At 37.1% G+C, this 14,881-nt stretch overlaps 2 protein-coding genes across 2 annotated transcripts; both read right to left on the reverse strand.

Annotated features, from left to right (window-relative positions):
- Positions 1-2,956: 2,956 nt before the first annotated feature.
- On the reverse strand, positions 2,957-6,075 carry LOC756144 (bis(5'-nucleosyl)-tetraphosphatase [asymmetrical]). Its single transcript, XM_030976936.1, has 2 exons — positions 5,548-6,075; positions 2,957-3,678 (listed from the first exon to the last, which is right to left on the reverse strand). The coding sequence occupies exons 1-2, from the start codon at positions 5,663-5,665 to the stop codon at positions 3,374-3,376; spliced, it is 423 nt and encodes a 140-aa protein (XP_030832796.1). The 5' UTR covers positions 5,666-6,075; the 3' UTR covers positions 2,957-3,373.
- Positions 6,076-6,354: 279 nt separating this feature from the next.
- LOC581167 (GTP-binding protein 10) lies at positions 6,355-13,160 on the reverse strand. Its single transcript, XM_781180.4, has 9 exons — positions 13,089-13,160; positions 11,829-12,034; positions 11,202-11,293; positions 10,703-10,847; positions 10,383-10,456; positions 9,920-9,972; positions 9,428-9,613; positions 8,864-8,981; positions 6,355-7,989 (listed from the first exon to the last, which is right to left on the reverse strand). The coding sequence occupies exons 1-9, from the start codon at positions 13,146-13,148 to the stop codon at positions 7,748-7,750; spliced, it is 1,176 nt and encodes a 391-aa protein (XP_786273.2). The 5' UTR covers positions 13,149-13,160; the 3' UTR covers positions 6,355-7,747.
- Positions 13,161-14,881: the final 1,721 nt, after the last annotated feature.

Here is a 14,881-nt window from a genome sequence, read left to right on the forward strand (position 1 = left end):
AAAAAGGGGAAACGAAACCGTCCAATCGAAAATGGATAGTGCCATGGGCGGTCGGATACTGGACGGTTAAACGTTTGACCAAAGCACTAATTGTCACCCCCCCCCCCCCCCCCCCCCCGATTGGTCAACGTGATGGGAAACAATTATTATTATTAAATATTTATAAGCATGCCCAAGCTTCCCGCCTGTCTTTGATGCTGGTTCAGGTTCAGGTTCATTTATTTATTTATTAGTCTTTTTTAGTAGGGTGGCTCCATCAGAAGAGGTAGTTTCAGCTCCTTCAGTAAACTCCTTCAAAAACAGACTAGACAAACATTGGAAGAATCTACCTACCGTCTTTGACCCCGAAGGAGAGAGAAATTCAAATTGAGAACTGATTCTGCTCCATGCACACACATCACTATCCAGTTTAAACATACATGTATGTATGAAAGACAAATGTTCACTTGATAAGACTTACGCCCGAAGAGAGATGGAAATGTTTTTAACCCAATGATCGATGAACAGGCATTGCCCTACAAGCATCGATGGATTAAAGTAAGTAAAGTAAAGTAGACGTAGTTAAATACTGTTTTCTGCGGAGGCCCTACATCATAAATACAAAATTTACAAACATATTGATGTAAACAATCTAAATCAAAACAAAATGAATTCAGTTACAACATTTTCGAACAAAAGAAAAGAAACAAAAACAACACAATGAACCAGTTCAATGATTAAGATTATTATAACGCCAAAACAAAAGAGTAAATGAAGAATTTCATGGGAAAACACTCTGTAGGCCTATACCGACAGTACTGGTATCTATTACGGAATACATACAGCAGGCCCAATGTATAGGAGAAGAAGTTTGCATTACACATCCAATGATCTATAGTCTCTTTCGATCTCTTAGACCTATATAATTAAGTTATTTTTGTTACAGTGATTGATGAACTTGTCATTTTAGTCAGAAGCAATCATAATAAAATGTTTATGCGACAGGTTTCCTTTCATTCAATTTTATGAATACTGCATTTCTGCTCTCTCTCTCTCTCTCTATTTATTTGTATAGGCCTACTTCATTGTCTAACCATATCGTCCAACGCAACCTCTGTTCAATATAACTCCTGTTAAGTTGGGGGAGGGGTCTGGGGTAAGCAAAATAGCAAGGGCTTCACGATGATTACGATCGACCCTTTAAATTTACCCTCCACAACACAACATTCAAAACAACAACACATTAATTAAAACAGCTGGGACTGTGCAGTAATATGTGCAACTGCAAGTAATTGTGCAGTGACTTTAACTCAACGCAGCTCTGACGGAATTTTATTAATCTCTGTTCCATTCAGTCTAACAACCGGCTCTCTAGCCTTTTCTTTGAAATCATCATTTAAAAGATCATTGTTTTTCTTACCCTAATTTTCTTTGAAACTGTTTGGTATTCGTCTCAGCTCATGATCTTGCATTTACCGCGGCGCCGTCAGATTCCCGCAATCTCGAAATAGTCGAGCGCCAGCTCGTGGCACATTTATGTTCATTTTGATCAGACAAATCAAGAAAAATTGCGATGAAGTCATCCCCTTGTTCGTTTAATTTATCCAGAACTAACGATTCTCATCAGTCCTTGTCAGCACCATCATCATAAAAACAACACCCTAAATTATGTATTTTTTATTTTGTTTAATCTTCCTCTTTCCCATTTTTATTTTTCTCTCTTTTTACTGTAAATGATGGTACTATAGGTTGGTTAATGTACATGATTAAAGGGTAGAAAATTGGACAAATCTCATATGCTCTTTTCATTGTTTTTCATTGTTTATTTTTGTTATGTTTGTGTTATACCATCTCACTGAAAATACACATGAAATTTTGAACAAGCAGCCTTCATTAATGACCAATCCATCCATCCCTCTCTACTTCCTCCTTTAAACTGTCTATCCTACCACTCTTTGTCTCCTCCTCCTCCTCTCTCTCTCTCTCTCTCCCTCTCTCCCTCTCTCTCTCTCTCTCTCTCTCTCAGGCCTCTCTCTTTCTCTCTCTCTCTCCCTCCCTCCCTCCCCTCCCTCTATCTCTACACCTCTGTACTCACTGCTCCACTGACAGAAGACAAAAATCCAATCCACGTCAATGTAAGGTGTGCAAACAAAACCTACATGTTTTACACTTACATGTGTTGTGTCTGAGCTATTTAGGTGAAATACAAAAGAAGTTCCTTAATATACAATTGATTTGATTTGATTTTAAACAATATGGTTTATTATTAAAAAAAAAACATTCATACAGGGCTGAAACAAATTGAATTTCCATTCAAATACAATACATTTCCGAGACACTTCCATTCACCAGCTAATTTTCATTATTTTCAAAATGGTTGAAGGATTGTTTTCTTCCCTTTTCATTACAGTAGGTTTATTCCACAAGTGTGGGGCAACTGACCGCACATTTCTTTGGAAACAAAGATTAAATGATTGCCTACTGGAAATAGGTGCCTTTAAAGCCTATGGGAATTATAGAACTCAGTAGTCGATGGGTTAAAAGGGAAAGGAGCATTTATTTTTAAAAGTTGCAAAATAGAGTCTGTACTATCTAAAGAATCATGTTCATACATGTACATAAAAGTACCGTAAGAGATAAAACCATTTAGTCAAAAACTGCGGAAAAAAATACATGCCCAATTAAATATTCTTTACAAAAATAAGAGCATAATTGAGTGAATTATAAAAAAAAAAGGGGTACCGGTACCTTCTATATTTTCCAGAAAAGTCATCTGAATTGAGCCTGAAGAGAATTAACTTTGTGTTGAGGTATACCAGTTTACACCCTTTTGACTCACATGACGAAAACTCGTCGTTTAAAATTGAAACCCCCACTTGACTTTCACTACTCCAAGAGCTAAGCCTAAAGTAAGCACTAGCGCTATACAATGTAATATTATTTACCTAATATATCATTAGAAAAAGACACACCCCCATTACTTTGACAAGTTTAATGCATCCCCAACCAGTTTATACAAACATTATATATCACATTTTAAAAATTATTTATTTGTTCTTCTTTTTTCTCAACTGCACCTGAAACACATGAGTCATGTGCAATAGATGAACTTGGCACCCTAGACACTTGAAATATGGGATAAAGACCAGTTATGGTCTTCTAGTTTGGAAGAACCATATACTTTAAAAAAAACTTCCCTCCTACTCCCAGTGCATACATTTTGAACACTTTCAGTGGAAACCACATGACGGAAGCAGGCCTGCCAATCATAACATTACAGTGATCAATATACAATTTATGGTATGGATATCCACTCAATTTGTAAACCTCCATGATGTCCAAAGATAAATTTTCTTTAATTTCAAGACCATATCTGGCTTGGCTGGTATGCACATCAGCTTTGTAAATGTTTATGTGCATCACGTAACACCTTTTCCATATCGCTGTATCCTGACAGCCGAATAGCTTCCTCCAAGTCGCACCACTTGAAATCCTGATGCTCATTGGACAATTTCACCCCTGCATTTGGATCCTTCAGCTCAGCTAGCCAATAGACAACCTCCTTTGGTCTATTCCTCACAACATAATTGAGAGTGCTCTTGAAGTCTGTAACTGTGAGTTGATCACTGGTATAGCCCGCTTCTTCCTCCGTCTCTCTCAAAGCTGCGATACGGTAATCCTCTCCTGGGTCCAGATGGCCTGAACAATGGAAATAAGGAATTGATTAAGGATATTGATGGTAATTTATAAATATTGGGCTTTTCTCCCATTTACAAAAAACAATAACAAAAACAAAGAGTAAAAAAAAAACCCTGAAAATATACCAGAATTGGAAATACATTCTTATGTAGTTAATTCACAGATGTTTATTGCTCCGAGACTAAAAAAATGTTTCAGATCTAGTCCAAGAGTACGCGTAAATTGTGATAATTTCAGACAAATTTCTTGTCACCGTCTTAGACTTTGAAAACTAAGTAAAAACTAAGCCTGAGTCATTACGGTTTTTGTGCTAAACGGTTAACCGTTAAAAGTATACGGGCGGTTTCGTTTAACCGTTTAATAATAATCTGAAAAAGTGAAAATACAGTATTTTTAATAGTGCTGTAGCTCGGAACCCTGCTGGTCTTCAGACTGTCGGGCTGAGCATTCCCAGCCCCGGACTATGGCACAAATTGGGTCATCCTGATAAACAGAGACCAGTAATAAACAACATAAAACATGTCTTATTATTCCTCATCTGAATTTGATATGATGATTAACCTTGCAAAGTTACTCAGTGAAGTTAGTTGATCTGTGACGTGTTTATATATGCCTTTGCAATGCAATGTTTGCACATGGTCAGGGAGAGAGCTCCCTGCATGTATCATTGCCATATGAAATTATGATGAAGTGTGTATCACACACACCCAAGACACACCCTGCAATGAGCTGATCCAAGTTAGTGACCAATCAGGAAGGTTCTCTAGCTATGTGGGTGGAGTTTGATACCAGCATAAATTACAGGTTGGTGACCGCGCGTGCTTTCACCGTACCCAGTTCAGTGGGAGGTCAAGAAGCCACGCCCACATGTGTGCATGTGACAAGCATGACCTCTCCATCTGTGTGTATGTACAGTGTATTTGGGCGCCGGAGGTTTGTGTGTACATGTGTGTGTGACTGAGAGAGCATATGGGCTAGCATGTCCTGCATGTCCCTGCATGGACGAGGCAGGGACATGAGTGAAGATCGAAGTAAGAAAGGGTGGCTGTGTTAATCGGCTGAATTGAAGAATGATCAAAAACTTAAATTACTCACAAATAATATCCAAGACTTTGTTGATTGATATTTCTAAAACTTCAATTATTATTGTTATCAATATTTTTGTATTTTATTTATATATGAACATTATTTTAGGGGGCGAGTCGGCAAGGGATGGATATTAATATTGAGAGAGAGAGAGAGAGAGAGACTCGGGGGAGAAGGGATGTGAGAGGAACTGACCATCGAATGTGTAAACATTTAGAAAGTTGTGAGCTGAGAGTGCAGTAATAAGAAAAGGTACATGAGCGATGAACACATTGCAGAGAGAAGGGAATAAAGAGGGTGAGAAAAGAGAGAAGGGGGCTGGTTGTTTTATTGTTTACAAATTCATTCATGGGGATTACTGCTGCCAGAAAGCTGGCGCGCAGCGGCCAGGGTGTAATATTACACAGCGGTTTCTTTGATTATCTTTATCATCGGCTATTAGCACATTCCAAAATGTATGCAAATAACGGTTAACCGGAGCGAGAAATGCTAAACGGTTTTGATGAATGCGGTCGGATAACCGTCGGTTAAACGGTTTGACTCAGGCCTAGTAAAAACAGTAAGTGGTATTAAAGGCCTGCATTGTTGCTAGGTCAGACATAGCCTCAAAAAACAAGTAGTCATTCAAATTAATGATGAGCAATCTTTTTTTCCTTTTCTTTTGTTTAATTAAAATTTTAAAAAATTAAAATGTGCACATTGGAACGTACACTGAAATAAATACATGGGACTGAAGTGTAAAAATTTGTTTACTGCTTTCGAGAATTATCTAGTTACCATTACCTTTGGGTGGTGTCCAGTGATGTTTTCCATATGATGTTTGGAGCAGTAAGTATTCAATTCCTATTTGGAGTCTTCTAAATATAATAAGCCCTCCTGCTCGAAGCATTTCAGAACTCATTGTTAATTTTGATCTTCACTTGACTCAAGCAGACAGCCAATGATACCATTCAAGTTAAATCGGATATAAAATTATAAGAACACACCTTGGGGGTTCCCCGTTTTATAAAACTCATGCCGCGGCGGTATACTCGCATTTTCTGCGGCAAAATACACGTAGCTCCCTCCTCCATCCGAATTATTATTTCCCTACTCGGCACCTTCTTTTCTCACATTTCACTTTTGTTCAGGATCTTATTTTTTATTTTGCACCCCTTATATCCGGTTTACAATTCACAACTTTAAAAAATGGGGGAAACATTCATACGTGCTCAGTCAATTTTCGTCCTCCCATAACATCGTCTCATACAGACTTTGTTTAATTTTACTTCCTTTTTGTTCAACAGTCAAATTTAATTTTTTTGTTGTTGTTTTGTTTAACGTTTCCCTAGAAAGTACCTAGTCCCCTCGCTATGTTCTACATGCTGTGTAGATATTTTTTTTTATTCATCATTTGCACAAGTGATCATCATAAAAAGCTAAAAATGTGGTTATTGCACAACTTTGGTTGCTCAAATATGGCAGCAAAGGTTGCCATTAGATAATAGAGCATAAGCAGAGATCCTCATTTACTGGTGACCATACAGTTATGTATGTAAGGCTTCTAGAAGTATAGACACACAACAAATGCATAGCATCAGCATTGCAAAGTTTATTTTCAAAGCATATAATATATTTAATTCATACATTTCAAGTTTTGACACAAGTATACAAAGTTGATTGACATATGTACTTCCTTTTCCTTATGTAATTTTTTCATGTTTGAAATGGCAATATTAAAACTCAACTTTTATTCATAAAGACATTTTAATATTCATAATCTGACTCAATGCTAAATTTGATACATTGATGCATTATTGTTTTTATTTTATTTTGTTAGGGTGGGGGGGGGGGCTAATTTAAAATTCCATAATTGTTGAAAGAAGGCATATATCTTTCACATAGAGGAAAGTGGAAACGTGGTAAAAATTAGTCAGATGTTATACATATAGCAGAAGTATTATGAAATATAATTGCTTAAAGAGCATATTGGAGTATGTTGCATTCTCACAGACACAGAGAAATAGATTGCAAATCAATATACAAGCAGTTCTCTTATTTAGTTGCCCTAGAATAAAAACCACAATCGAAGAGAGTTACTGCTGTAATTTCACAAACAGTGTCTGTTCCCCAAGAAACATGGTACTTGAGTATCTTCTAGTACAGTTGTATGTTAATTATCCAACACAGAGAAATGATTAGCAGATTCATCGATCAATTTCATTGTTATTCAGTCCTCTGATGCATGTCTATTCAGGAAATGGTCTGAATTAATGGAAACAGGCGCGATAGCTTAGTCGGTAGAGCAGTGGTCTCGTAATCCGGTGACCAGGGTTTGAAACCAAGGCGATGCGCTTGTGCCCTTTGGTAAGGCATTAATCCTCATTACCAGGTCCCTCGGACAGGACCTAAAGCCGTCGACTGTCTGGTTGCTTACTTACAAGCATTTATGATTTCTTAGCAGTCAGGTAAAATACCACCACCTAAAAACATGTCCTTGTTGCATCCTAGGGGGTAGTGATTAAAAAAAAGAAAGTTGAAAGTGTTGTGGAAGAGTTTTCTGAAGTCCCCACACTTGGTATTAGCACTAGCCTAGCACCAAGGGTATCATTCCTTTTAGAGAACCCTTGTGTCACACATTTTATAATCTCTGCCCTCCCACGGTTGGTGCTTCACCTGGCCCTCCTGGACCAGTACAGACTTGTCTCCAGACACGATGTGACAGCCAGCCAACTGAGCCAGTCAATAGCAAAAGTTTTGACATATTGCATATTTGGATAAACTGATTCTCATCAAAATCATCGTCCTCTTTATATTTTTCATATTTCTTATTCTTTGGGAATTGAATTGAACATTGCACAGAGATCCTGTATTAGAACATAGGCCAGTACGATCTGTACGGGACCTGGGTTGTCATATGTCGCCATCTCTGGGCACGGGGTGGTACAGGCACCAATTCCCCGATGCCTACCGGTAGACCAATGAAAAGATTGGATGACCTGCCTCATAACACTCCTGTAGTTGCTCTCCTTCCAACATCACCCTCCGACTCTTCTTCAACAGTTCTCTCTTTTTCATAATGTTCATCAATCACTTCCCGAACTCTGCTCTTTAATCTATCTAGTCCTTCTCCGTCTTTGGCAGAGATGGGGATGACATCTTCAAAAGAAATTGGCTTTCTGACTTCTCCATTCTCCTCAGTGGTGCCTTCTACCATATCAGGATGACTGTGCGATGTTTCGGTGTCTGGTAAAGAATGAGATGGAAATAGGTGAGAAATTGTTTAAGTGCATGATAATCAGTATCTATCCTCCTTGTTCCTCCTTGCAAGATAGTTTTGCCAAGCTATCTAGTTACATGCCCAAACCACAGCATCACTGGCTTGCAAGACAATTAAAAGACTTAGTAATGTCCTTGAATGACATTCTTATTCATATTTTTTTTTAAACCAGACACAGATGAAATGTGCATTCTGTGAATAACTGTTAGATTACTCTGCGATTATATGGTTTACAGGACTTCACATATTCCTGTAAACTGTATTTCTCAGGGTATGTAGCAAAAGCATAAGAGGAGGACTATTCCCAATCAGTGAGTGCACTCAAGATCACATTTTATTACAATTATCTCACATTTCTTTGGTGACAATTTTGAAAGCCCTCTGTGTATAGATATAACAAATACCGGTAGGTACTACCGTAGTAATAATGGATATATGTGAAGAGTAAGTGTAGCACTGCTTCTGCTATTGTCTTTAAGATCTGGGGGGGGGGGGGGTTTCACAAAGATACAAAGTCAAACTTAACTCTAAGTTGGACTTAAAAATTATGGAGAGCCATTTGTAGCCTTAAAAACAAATATATTAAAAATCTAAAAATCAAGTATTTAAAACTTTTTATGAATTTCACATCAAGAACATAAAATCTTCTTGATAATAGAAAATATGAATGATTTTAATCAACATTTTGTGCCTTTTAAAACAACTTTTTACAAAATATTTTCAAAGATGCGAACGCCTTTCCATAATTGTTAAGTCCAACTTAAAGATAAGTTCAACTTAGATCTTTGTGAAACACCCCCATGCTCCTGTTATCAGATGTGGAATAGAAATTACACTTACTGTTCTGGATGGCTTCTAATGTTTCCTGGAGTAACTCATCTGCTCCTTCCATGTCTAGTTTATTCAGTGCTAGGATCGCTGGCTTTTCTACTAGTTCGGACTTGTACAGCTCCAATTCCTGCATGCAAAATAAGTAAGTTATCATTGAAATAGTAAGAATACTACAAAATTCATGATTTATTTAGAGTTCAATTTCTGTTTGTGAAAACAAAATATTTCAATAAATATCCAAAACACATTAGCGTACCATAGACCACCTTACTCCACAGAATGTGCATATCATTTTCGAAAATTTCCCAGTTTATTCTTTAACTTACAGTAGCTATAAATACTTCCAGGAATATAAGCCTTTAGGCAATTTGAGGATCATAAATGATTGTATGGATGTGCAAGAAATAAGAATGCTTTGAAATAATTGGCACATATAACACAAACAACATATCATCCGCTGAGAGCCAGAAAGGGGGGGGGGGCAGAATGTGTTAAATGCATAAAAGTATGTATGTGTGAGTAACTCCCTTCTGGCTCTTGGTAAGAGAATGTTTACAATGAAAAATATATTACCTTGTTCAGGATGTTTATTGTCTCAAAAGCATTCCTATAAGCATGTCTGGGTGACAGTTGAAAGCCATGGACGTCAACGACAAAGAGAAGGAGTTTGGTGCGTTCAACATGGCGTAGAAATCGGTGTCCCATTCCCATATTCTGATGGGAGCCCTCTATCAGACCGGGAAGGTCAGCCATACTGATCTAGGGAGACATGCATAAAGTAATAGAGGACATTCAGAATTGTGAGTAAAGATGTTACAGGACAACAGACTTAAAATAGAACACAAATTTGACAAAATATGAACTGAAAAAAGTGAAAAAAGTAAAATATTTCCAATGTTATTCTCCAGAAGAAGACACAAGTATGGTGCATATTTTTTAAGATTTGTGCAAGAATAGCACTAGTTTTGCCTAAATGAGAAGCTTATAGTAATTGCTACAAAGTATGGGAGAATCAAACTACACATATTCTGGAAAGTTGAACAAAACAATTCAAAGACAAATTACCTGCCGTTTATCATCGTATTCCACAATTCCAACCTGTGGTCGTATGGTAGTGACTGCATGGTAGAGGGATAAGGCAAAAACGCTGTTAACATTATCATAAATTCAAGGTATTTGATTTTCACCAACAACAAAGAATTAAGATAAACTGATACAACACACAAAAGAAATATCTAGGATTTTTTTCATGAAAGAAATCTCTGTCAAGGATACTTATGTTTTACTGAAATATGCAAAACACATGTGACAAAATCCATACATGTAAATACAAGAGTAATATGGAACAAGGAAAATACCTTGAAAGTACGCTGATTATAGAGCAAAATTTGCATCACGACAATTAAAACGCTTTGTGTATTTTTATTCATTAGATCATTAATAATTGGATAACATTAAAAAAATAGAAAATTATTTCATCCTCTACTTCAATTGAGTAAAGTACAACAATAAATGATAACAATCTTACATGGATAGTCAGCTATCTTTGGCTCAGTTCTCGAAACAGCTTTCAAAAGAGTTGATTTGCCAGCATTAGGGAAGCTATAACGAAAGAATAGTTTAATAATGTGATACATTTACTGCCAATATTTCTTTTTTTTTGTGGTCATGTTGTTGACTATGGGCCTATATCATGAACCCTACAGGGAAGAGGACAGAATAAAGAACTTATATATGTATACATTCAATGGCTGTAAGGAGTATCCATTCTATGTTAAATTGTTACATTCCGCCAATATTTAAATATTATAATGCCATTCATGGTTTGCATTCAATTCACATACTTACCCAACAAATCCAACATCAGCGATCAGTTTCAAAATGAGTTTAAAACTGCCTTTGGTTCCCTTAGTTCCACTCCATTCATTCTTTTGCTTCCCACCTTCCCCACCTCTAGCAACTAAGACCTTGTCTCCAACTTTGTTCAAATCTCCTGCAGAAAGAGAAAATATTTAACGCTAGTGTTCAGTGATTACTAGTAATCAGTCAACAACAAAACAATTAAGGCCTTGTTATAGAACATACAACACACATTTATAGATCATATACCATACGTTTTCTAAAAGAGCAGTGTTTTAGGCAAGATATTGGGTCCTGACACAGAACTAAGGAGGAAAACATTAAGAACATTAAGAACATTAATTTAGCAATAGAAGTTAGGATTGAGACCAAGAGCAAGAAATACAAAAACTCAGACAAGGATTACCGGCCTGGTATGGCTACATCCCTGACAGGTAAATGGCCTTGATACTGTGACAGCTTTGCCAACAATCATAAATACTCTTACCCAGTAACCGATTGTTATCATCTGTAACACACACCCCAGGGGGCACCTTGATGATCAAATCTCTTCCTTTTACACCTTGAAGAATCCGGGCTCTAAAAGTTGAAATGAACAGACATCAGAATTAATTTACTGAAATAAATCTAGGTGTCATACAAAAACTAATAATAATACTTCCATTGGTCGGGGTAATCATTAAATGTAGTTTAGGCTTCTGAAGTCGCAACCTCAAAGTTATTATATTAGGCAATCTTTCTTCTACTCCTGTAGATTTCTTGAGCCAAGTCATTCTTCACAGTTTCTGTGTGAAGAATCACTTGGCTCGAGAGACACTCAAAATCTCTGTGAAGAATTGCTAGGCTTGAGAAAGTCAACAAGTTGAAATGAAAGCTATGCTTCTGAGTTTTAAGGTTGGAAGAGGCCCAAACTACATATTTCAAATGAGAGATGCACATTGGTTCATCTCATGCCAGTACATCAATATAATCATTATTATCATTGGTATAATTAGGGAGACATTTCCCTGGTATATATTGCAACAGATAATGTTCAGGTGTATGTTTAAAATGAAATTGGGAAATGGAAAGTCATATTGAAGACAAGGGCAGGATATAAACTATAAAGGCTTACTTGCTGTTGTCTCCTGGCCCGGCAATATAACGCTGTTCCCTTTTGGAAGACTTCACATTTTTCAGCGTTTCATCAGGCAAAGCCTGGACATATACGTCACCACCACTCCCTCCGATTCCACCAAACTTGGGATGGCCTTGCCCTCCACCTCCTCCCCTGGCATAGATGCGGACTTGATCAATGAACCTGTGTCGGTTTTTTCCAGCCTGTCATTGAGAAGAAAAAAATCCAGAATCCATAAACTGTGAAATTAATATTAAACACAAGGACTGGCTTTTATGTGGTTTACATATGTTTTGATTGATTGCAGTCTTGAGTTCTGGTTATGATGAAAAATGAATTCTTGGAGAGTCAAAACCTTTTTTTTTTTAATTTAAAAAGTAGACATCGGCCAAAATAATTGTTGATATAGATTAAAATGTACAACAGTTGCTACAAGATATGCAAAGAAAGCTGTAAAAACATAGGAATTCCTCTTTTTAAATGAGCATAAATATGAAAAGATGCCTCTTTAATCTAACTCCCAAAGTTATATTATTGATGACGATGATGATGATGGTGATGATGATGATGATGATGATGATGATGATGCTAATACTAATTAATCTGATAATGAAGATGATGATGATGATGATGACAATGACAATGAAGACGATAACAATAATAACAATAGTGATAATAAATAATAATAATAATTTTAATAATAATAGAGCCTCTATGATGAATATGAATATGAATAAATCTAGTCCAGCAGGCTAGATCTATAATAATTAGTACAGAAATGTATTGAATAAATTGAATATTCACGAATTGGATTATTAATAACATTTTCTTTTTTTTCCTCTTTTCTTTCATTATCAATATAGACTATTTCATCCTGATCATCCTCGCTTTATTTTCTTCATTCATCGTTTCTGGATTGAGCAGATGATTGATCACCTTGTCGTTGAATGGTTCGATACTCGATACTCAATATGCATGATATGCATTAGCATTTACTCTCTATGATTTGCTGGATCTGAAGTGGATAGACAAGGGGAGATGTCATATCTCCCTCGACTCCTTGGATAGATGACGCGATGAGCAGCCCAATCCATACCATCCTTGCATTGCTCACAAAATTATTAACGTATGGGACTACGACTGAGACTGAGCTGAACTGGCTAGTACTAGAATATGGACAATCGGACGGTTTCGGACCCCGAAATCAAGACATGCTTAAACATTTGCAAATTTGTGTTCAATATAAAAGATACTTACCTGAAATCTCCCCTTGATCTTGTTGGAAACTAACAGAAATCTCGTTAAGAAAACCATCATGTGAGTCAGTTTTTCAGATAACTTTTCTGTAACGGTGTCTTCAAGTCGATGGTCAAACAATAATAAATGAAACGAGAAATAATAGAATCGAGATGGAATGTAGAATTAGAGGGAAAATAGAATATGAATGAACAAATTCAGCCCATAACATTGATAAAATTGGATACATATCAAAAGTAAAGCAGTTTCAACTATAACCTATAATACAAGGATATATTTGACTGTCAGGGCGTTGTTTCAGGAAACCATCATAAAAATACCAAAAATAAATAAATGATTTTTAAAAAGATCGAGTAGCCTACACGTTCGCCAACAATACATCCCATTGAAAGTTTGAAACACTTTCTAAAATTAATACACACCTTTCAATGGATTGTCAGCGAACTTGAACGGTTTCCTGAAACAAGTCCACCACTACCCCCCCCCCCCCCCCCCCAACTGCTCAATGTAGGCTACCCTCCTATCTATATGATATTCCAGATATTTTATAAACCCTTTAAAAAATTCTGGGGGCCGTTTCTCGAAACCGTCATAACTACAAGATCAACGACATCTCGCCACTGTCACGCAACTTGTCAGCTAAGTGTTTCACGAAGCCGTCTTTGCCAAGATGAGCGACAACTTCCGCGACAAGCGAGTTGTCACTGCTCCGAACCAACGAACTCAAACCAAGTAGAAGGATTGTGTCCGTTCACGTTTCACGCAGCGCAATGGCACCGCTCGAGTGCGCCCGCCGCCATTTTGCGTAGTACAAGAAATCGCCTGCGCATACGTATTGTGTACAAGCTCCTATTGCAATTGGAGGAAGGGACGTCCAGAAACCAGGGTTTTATTGTTAGTTTTGGTGAAAAATATCTTTACATATATTGTTTATTACCCTTTTCCAAGTCCCATACAGATGTTTGATGACTTGAATATTGGAATAAGAGCGGCAGCTTGGACAGTAGGGGAGTTGAAATTTTAGGGGTTTTTTTTGCATAAAGACTAGAGCTAGACTATATCATTTGTGGTATTAGGCTAGTTTTGTCTCTTTCTGTGATAGAAAGAATATATCAAATTATTTAGGCTCTATCTATATAAATCACTCCCACTTTCTCTTTACACACACTCGTAAATTCTCAGTCTTTGTGTTTCTCTTCCCACTCCCCCTCTCTCTATCCCCTTCTCTCCCTCCCTCTCTTTTTCTTTCACACTCCCCCTCTCCCCTTCTTTCTCTCTACCCCTTTCTCTACTCCCTCTCTCTTTCTCTCTATCCCCTTCTCTCTCTCCCTCTCTTTTTCTTTCACTCTCCCTTTCTTTCTCTCTTTCTCTCTATCCCCTTCTCTTTTTCTCTCCCCCTTTTTCTTTCACTCTCCCCCTCTCTCTTTTTGTCTCTCTCCCCTCTCTCTTTCTCTATCCCATTGATTCTTGGCACTGCAGAAGTAGGCCCACTGAATATTAATATTATTTCTTTTCTTTCCCTTGGGAGGCTACCATTTAGCTGCCAGATATTATTTTCATCCCATATAGGCATATTAAAGATTTGTCTAAGAAGTGTTAAGTAATGACACATTGTGGCAACTATTCACATGTCTTTCCACATAATTGTGAATACTTTCATCTTTATTAAGTTTTTTTTTAACCTTGGCATTGCGCTATGTATTACAATCATGAATGAATGAATCATGAATGAAACTGCGTTCGAAGGTTGACTCCGGTGCGGAGGGCAACACACTTCCTCTTCGGATGTTTCG

This window comes from Strongylocentrotus purpuratus, unplaced genomic scaffold, assembly GCF_000002235.5.
Source record: "Strongylocentrotus purpuratus isolate Spur 01 unplaced genomic scaffold, Spur_5.0 spur5_scaffold_9, whole genome shotgun sequence".
NCBI classification, from domain to species: domain Eukaryota; kingdom Metazoa; phylum Echinodermata; class Echinoidea; order Camarodonta; family Strongylocentrotidae; genus Strongylocentrotus; species Strongylocentrotus purpuratus.